Source organism: Nematolebias whitei, chromosome 21, assembly GCF_014905685.2.
Source record: "Nematolebias whitei isolate Nwh7 chromosome 21, NemWhi1, whole genome shotgun sequence".
Lineage (NCBI taxonomy): Eukaryota > Metazoa > Chordata > Actinopteri > Cyprinodontiformes > Rivulidae > Nematolebias > Nematolebias whitei.
Genome location: NC_056518.1, coordinates 29,881,640 through 29,888,881, shown reverse-complemented (window position 1 = coordinate 29,888,881; position 7,242 = coordinate 29,881,640). Strand labels below are relative to the sequence as shown.

Sequence of the window (7,242 nt, the reverse complement as noted above, 5' to 3'; positions counted from 1 at the left end):
TTAGACTCTGAACGTTAAGACTCTGAACGTTAAGACTCTGAACGTTAGACTCTGAACCAAATTTAGCATCAGCACCATTACAAGTAACGACTGTAGGATCATCATCATTAGAAGTAGCATGAGCAAAATCAGCATCAGTAGTACAAAGAAAAGTACAACAAGTCAGAGCAGCCGTCTCCTGAACGAGCCAAACACTTTGTTTTATGAACAGCTAAAATACCTCAAAGTATGTGGAAACAGAAGTAAAACACAAAACATACAGAAAATAAATAAATACTGATTCAAATGGCCGCCACAACCAACTGACCATAGCTAACACAAAACATCTTACGCTCAGACATTGAGCTTAAACGTGATGTGGTAATGGCACATCTCAGTATTTTATTTTGAAGGCCTAACCAAAACGTCTCCAACCCCCTCTACTTTCATCCGAAGATGAACTGAGGCTAAAACTCTGGCAGAGAGCTGGCGGGTGACATGCATTCCTTCAAGGAACACTCTGCCTTAAGAGTTATCATCTGCTGTCGTCGTTTTAATGTGGAATGTGTGCAGCTCTGAGTCTGGAGTCCAAGATCTTTAAAGTTGGAGTCTCTGCTGGTGAAGCAGCTGGGATTCAGATCAAGACCGACCCCCCCCCCCCCCACCACCACCACCACCACCACCACCACCTCCACCATATAACGATAATTATACGCTTGCAGAGCTCCTCGGAAGTTTTACTGGAGGGTCTAATCTCTAAAGCAGACAGAAATAAAACAGCTGACCCTTTCAGAGCGTCCTCTGTCCCTCCGCTTCATTCTACAAACTGGTTTGGACCAATCGATGAGGAGCTCCTGTCAATCAAACTTAGCAGGACGGCAGGAGAACCACCGACAGCTGAACTTTAATATCTTTGACAGGTTTTGGTTCCTGTGACTGTCTTTGAAGCTTTCATAAACTAATAGTTAACTGGTTTTAAACTTTAAAAAAGCTAAAATGTTCAGATATGACCTTGTGCTTGACCTTGTGTTGAGTTGATTTCTCTACTTTCAGCTTCTTGCTAACCTTTAGAGATCTTTGGCATTCACACTATTTACCTGCATTTTTCTTTTTTTTACTTAAAATATTTTCTTCTTTACAATTTTTAATTGTGTTTTACTTGTTTTCTTTCTTTAACTTAGATCTTAAATCCCTGTATATTTCAGGTACTTGTATACGGTTTATTTTTACACTTTATATTTTTGCTATTGTTGGGTTTAACTGGGACGCCGAGTACGTAATTTCATTCCACCTCATGTACCACATGTGACGCGAATGACAATAAAATTGACTTGAACTTTGTTCCATTTCCCTGTTTAATACTTTACGTATGCCTAATGGTATTATTTAATATTGAAAATTCATAAATCAATTTACATCATAACCTGAGCCAGCTCTCCAGTCTTTAGAAAGCCAAAGGTGGAATTGAAACTCTGTTGGAAAATAATTGCAGATTTTATCATTAAACTTTAAAAGAAATGTCATAAAGACTTAAAAATAAATATAAAAAAGTGTCCTATTTTGGTAGAGACTACAAGAATAATATATAAAATAGAATAAAAAACAAATACACATAGACAAAATGATGTCCAGAAAATACACAAAAACTTTCAGAGGCCTGATTTTTGTAGCTCCGCCCCTGCCTTTTAGATCAGGGGGAGGAGTCAGAGCAGTGACGCACTCTGCGGAGCAGCTGAGGGAGGAGCTTTTTCCTTCAGCTTGACGTCAGAGCGGTGCCACAATCCGATTGGTTCTCAGAGAGTTCGAAGCGATGGAAAAAAAAAAGCATTAAAAATAGAGCTGAGCTGGAAAAGTCACCACAAATGATTATTTACCTCCGATCCGGACGGTTCTGGTGGAGCGGAGCGGAGTCGTTTGGTTCGATAATTCGATAAAACGGAGGGATATCTGTGAGGATTAACGCGGAGGCAGGGAGGGATAAACCCGGACCAGCTGGACTATCCGGATTACCCACTCGTTGGAAAAAAAAAAGCGAAAACAAGAAGCGCTGAGAGGACATTCAGTCCGGGGAGGATGAGCTGAGAGCCGGGGCAGGAGCCGCTTCGTGTTCGTTAAACGGACCACACACCGGGGCTCGGACGGATATTTATGTACTGGGGGTTAAACTTCGCTGCAGTCGCCGGACTACACGGTTGTGGGTGCAGGAGAGCCCCCTCCAGTTCGGAGATCCCCGCCGCCTGTGCCGATGCCCACGGCCGACTGCAGGCTGCTCCATCATGGCCGGATCATGAGGTGTCTGACCTACCTGTTCCTGCTGCCAGAAAGCCTGAAAAAGTCCAAGAAGGTCGGCGGGCTCCCGGGCCGGCTGCCGGTCTGTTATGAGATCCTGACCCTGTCCCTGACGAGCACGAAGAAGAAGCAGAAGGAGGAGGAAGAGAAGAAGATGGCCGCGGAGTTGTACCCCGCCGCCGGCACCGACGCCACCAGCCTGGCCAGCGGCACCACGGTGGAGGAGAAGCCCGGGGAGGTGCCGCTGAGCCCGGGGAGCAGCGGCGGCGGCAGCGCGGCCACCACCCCGACCAGCCAGCAGAACATCACCAACAACAACACGGAGCCCGCCGGCAGCTGGCAGTGCAGCCACCCGACCCTCCGGGAGAGGTACCGCTCACCCCGGGGGGGAGACCCCCAACAGCCCGCTGCTGGGAGCTCACCGAGAACCATTAATCACGGCCGTAAACCGCACCATTACACGATCGCCCGCCGGCTTTCACAGCCTGTCAGCAAAATATTTCCCGAACCACTGAATAGATTACAGTGAAACTTTCAGGAAGTAATCACAGCATGTACATATACAACTAAACAACTTTTAGAGCCATCCAGATTCAAGATGGCCACCACAGCCAACTTTAAAATAGCCACAAATCTGTTGATTTTACATATAATGACCTAAAATGTGGTGTGGTAGTAGCTGAGCGTCACCACAACACACAACTTGAGCACTCGCTGATCGTGCCTTTAAAACCTGGTCATTATTTAGTAAAAACAACTGTCTGTTAGCTAAATATCTCATGAACTACTTAAAGCGTTCAGGAAATAATCATTGGATGCACACCTTTAACGGATTAACGCCATTCAAGATGGCCACCACAGCTAATCAACTTAATGAGTCAAAAATGGCTAAAACTCAGTCAACTTTACAGATACCGAGCTGAAATTTGAGCTGTTAAATACATAGGACTCTGCTATAAACCATTTTCCTCCATGTGAGATTAACGTTAATTATTGAAGCTTCAGATTTTAATCTGAGTTTCAGCAGATTAAATTTAAGTGACGAGCGTGGGAGGACATAAAGGCTTATTGTGCTCTTCTTTCAGGAACGCCTTGATGTTTAACAATGAGCTGATGGCGGACGTCCACTTCATTGTCGGGCCCCTGGGGGCCTCACAGAGAGTCCCAGCACACAAGGTAACCCCGTGTTTATGGAAAACCTCCAGAGCATTGTTCCTGCTTCCTCGTTGCACTCGGCTAAAAACAGAAGCTTGTGCGTTCTGACTCCGTCTCTTCCTCTGCACCCCCTCAGTACGTCCTCGCCGTGGGAAGCTCCGTCTTCTGCGCCATGTTCTACGGAGATCTGGCGGAGGAGGAGTCTGAAATCCACATCCCAGATGTGGAACCTGCTGCTTTTCTAATCCTGCTGAAGTAAGTCTGTGCTCAGAGCGTAGTTTGAATAAAAACGCTGCTCGATGGAACTCAAGACACCGTTAAAAAGAAAGATTTTCATTTCAATGTTTTTATTTGTAGCCAAAGTTAAACAAAACACTTGTTTTTGTCTTATACAATTAGAACAATCCTAAATTGTAATCTCTACTTGTTCTAATGTGATTGTAAAGATTTTATTTCAGTTCTGATGTGTAAAAATGTTGCTCTGACCATTGATTAAATAGTAACACTGCCTGCCATACTTGTGCAGACGGCAGAGTGCGATCATGTAGATTAGGCTACTTCCTGGAAGGTCGCGGCTCAGATTTGCTTCGTGTGGCTGGATTGTCCTGGCGCTGAATAAACGAGTCACTAGGATCAGGACGACACACGGTCGTGTCTCCGTGCGCTGACGCCTCTTTTTCCTCGCAGGTACATGTACAGCGACGAGATCGACCTGGAGGCGGACACGGTGCTGGCCACCCTGTACGCCGCCAAGAAGTACATCGTTCCCGCGCTTGCCAAGGCCTGCGTCACCTTCCTGGAGACGAGCCTGGAGGCCAAGAACGCCTGCGTGCTGCTGTCCCAGAGCCGGCTGTTCGAGGAGCCCGAGCTGACGCAGCGCTGCTGGGAGGTGATCGACGCGCAGGCCGAGCTGGCGCTGCGCTCCGAGGGCTTCTGCGAGATCGACCTGCAGACGCTGGAGATCATCCTGCGGAGGGAGACGCTCAACACCAAGGAGGCGGTGGTGTTCGAGGCCGTCATGAACTGGGCCGCGGCCGAGTGCAAGAGGCAGGGCTTGGGGCCCACCACCCGGAACACGAGGGAGGTTCTGGGAACGGCGCTGTTCCTGGTGCGGATCCCCACCATGAGCCTGGAGGAGTTCGCCAACGGAGCGGCGCAGTGCGACATCCTGACGCTGGAGGAGACGCACAACGTCTTCCTGTGGTACACCGCCGCCCAAAAACCCAAGCTGGACTTCCCGCTGACGCCCAGGAAAGGCCTGTCCCCCCAGCGGTGCCACCGGTTCCAGTCCTCTGCTTACCGGAGCAACCAGTGGCGGTACCGCGGCCGCTGCGACAGCATCCAGTTCGCCGTGGACAAACGGATCTTCATCGCCGGCTTGGGGCTGTACGGCTCAAGCGGGAACAAGGCGGAGTACAGCGTCAGGATCGAGCTGAAGCGGCAGGGCGCCACGCTGGCCCAGAACCTGACCAAGTTCGTGTCGGACGGGTCGAGCGGCACATTCCCCGTGTGGTTCGAGCACCCGGTCCAGGTGGAGCAGGACACCTTCTACACGGTGAGCGCCGTGCTGGACGGCAACGAGCTCAGCTACTTCGGGCAGGAGGGCATGACGGAGGTGCAGTGCGGGAAGGTGACGTTCCAGTTCCAGTGCTCCTCGGACAGCACCAACGGAACCGGGGTGCAGGGCGGGCAGATCCCCGAGCTCGTGTTCTACTCGTGACAGCCCGGTTCTGCCTCCGGACCCGTGTAGCATCCAAAAACTCCTCACCGAGGGCCCAGAAGAGACTATTTTCAAAACAAATGAGTTGCTTGATCTTATTTAATTTAACTTTATTTTTTTATTTAAATCTTGATTTAAGGTTCTGAAGCTGTCTGGGTTTATGGAACCGGGCTCGACTGGAACAAAGATCCAGCTGGCCACAGTTCCAGCTGCAGAGCGGACTCTAAGGTTCTGAGGCGGCGCCAGTTGTTTTGTACGGTCTGACTTCCTGTAGAGACCTGATGTGCAGGAAGGCTCGTGCAGCTCATAATAAAAGGTTCTGATGGGCTCGTGTGGTGCAGAGCGGCTTTGTAAGGGGCTGCAGCGCCCCCTGCGGGCAGCGCTGTGGACTGCACCCTGCTTCCTCTAACTGGGAGCTTGAGCCAGGTCTCACACTTTAAAACATTTGTTTACTGGTTTTTCTTTAACCGTAGAGTCGAACTCGCCTCGGTGCCTTTTGACTCTTCAGCAGTTTCATAAAAAGTTTATTATTTGAAGCAGATCAGAACTCTGAAAAATCAAAACACAACGCACCGACTTGAACGTCTCTGACCCACATCTTAGTCACAGTGGAACATTTTAAACGCATCAAACGTTTAAAATGGAACTGAACCTTTTTTTTTTTCAAGATTAAAAATAAGAAAAAAGTATTTGAGAATTTGATGATAAAAGGACTCCAGTCCTGGATCTTCTCTGCTGGATGAGAGCAGATGTTCTAAAACCTGAAGATACTTTCCTGCATTGATGGAGTCTTTCCAAATGTGCTAGCTGCTCATGCTGGAGACACTAATGCACCTCCATACCATCAGAGAGGCAGGCTGCTAACAGGCTCGATGGTCCCTCTACTCTTTAGTACGGAGGATGTAGGGTCTGTGGTCATTTGGACCCGTCTGACCACAGAACAGTTCTGGACTTGATCTCAGTCCATTTGAAATGAGCTCAGGTCCAGAGAAGATGGCAGCGGTTCTGGACGGTGTTCACATCTGTAAACAGAACCAGACCTGGTTTTACTGAAGTGGCACCCGAGGGCCTCGTCCTTTGAGCTCAGATTTCTTCAGATTCTTCTAATCTGTGGATCAGATTATGAACTGGAGATGATGGAGATTAAAGTCTTTATTCAGAAGTTGTTCCTCTAGTTTTGGACAGACTGCTGAACCTGCGTCCATCTTTACTTCTACAGTCTCCGTTTGTCTCCGGTCCTCTGACCTGCTGATCATTCACCTCGTTACACTAAATGCTGGTTCTGATCCGGCTCCTGGTTCTGATCCGATCCTCAGACTGTTGCTGACGTCAAAGATAAAATGACTTTTCCTCTTTAAAGAACGGTCACTTGGTTAAAACGTTTTCTTTGTTCCATTGTGAATAAAAAGTGGGTTTTTGCAGTTTTCAGATTGTTGCATTTTATTTTAGTTTTAAACGACTTGGAGGCGGAGTTTAAACTATTTTAACAAAAATGTTTCGCTGAGCTGAAACACCTTTAGAAGGTTTTTGTTGAAATTGTTAAAGATTCATAAAATGTCTTATTTTCATTTTATTTATGGAACTGATCAATTTATCATCTGATAAAACTTACCGGTACATGAAAGAAAACAAAACTATATTTTACTCTCAATATATTTATAGTTCATATGAAAAAGATGTCATGGAGCTCTACAGAACACATTTCTGATTTTATTAGTATTCATAATAATAATAATAATCTGTAACAAACATTTAAATTAACATTTTCAGTTATTTTAGGTGAAAGTTTGACAGAAAGGTGTTGAGGAGGAAAAAATAAAAATCACATCTGAGGCGTTTTACTTTCTTAAATGACAAAAACTAAATTTCTAAACTCAAATCATCCATCCATCCATCCATCCATCCATCCATCCATCCATCCATCCATCCATCCTCTTTACCAACTTCTTCCTTTTTGGGTCGTGGGGGTCACTGGTGCATGTCCAACCATCACGGTGTGAGAGGCAGCAGCTCTACCAGTTGCGTCACCGTGCTGCCCCTCAATAATCATTTAATTTATTATAATTTGATTTATTATAATTTAATTTATTATAATTTGA

General features: G+C 46.8%; 2 protein-coding genes across 2 annotated transcripts in view; one reads left to right on the top strand and one right to left on the bottom strand.

The window, feature by feature from the left end:
* The window catches only part of brf1a (BRF1 RNA polymerase III transcription initiation factor subunit a), a 55,264-nt gene that overhangs the window by 43,503 nt on the left and 4,519 nt on the right, over positions 1-7,242 (bottom strand). The window lies entirely within an intron of this gene.
* LOC119427472 (BTB/POZ domain-containing protein 6-B) lies at positions 1,763-5,975 on the top strand. The gene is made up of 4 exons (XM_037695099.1): positions 1,763-2,637; positions 3,354-3,444; positions 3,560-3,678; positions 4,111-5,975. The coding sequence occupies exons 1-4, from the start codon at positions 2,225-2,227 to the stop codon at positions 5,141-5,143; spliced, it is 1,656 nt and encodes a 551-aa protein (XP_037551027.1). The 5' UTR covers positions 1,763-2,224; the 3' UTR covers positions 5,144-5,975.

Coding starts and splice junctions, on each gene's coding strand:
- LOC119427472 (XM_037695099.1), top strand. CDS start 2,225: ATGCCCACGGCCGACTGCAGGCTGCTCCATCATGGCCGGATCATGAGG. Junction 3,445..3,559: donor AGAGAGTCCCAGCACACAAG/GTAACCCCGTGT, acceptor GCACCCCCTCAG/TACGTCCTCGCCGTGGGAAG. Junction 3,679..4,110: donor GCTTTTCTAATCCTGCTGAA/GTAAGTCTGTGC, acceptor TTTTCCTCGCAG/GTACATGTACAGCGACGAGA.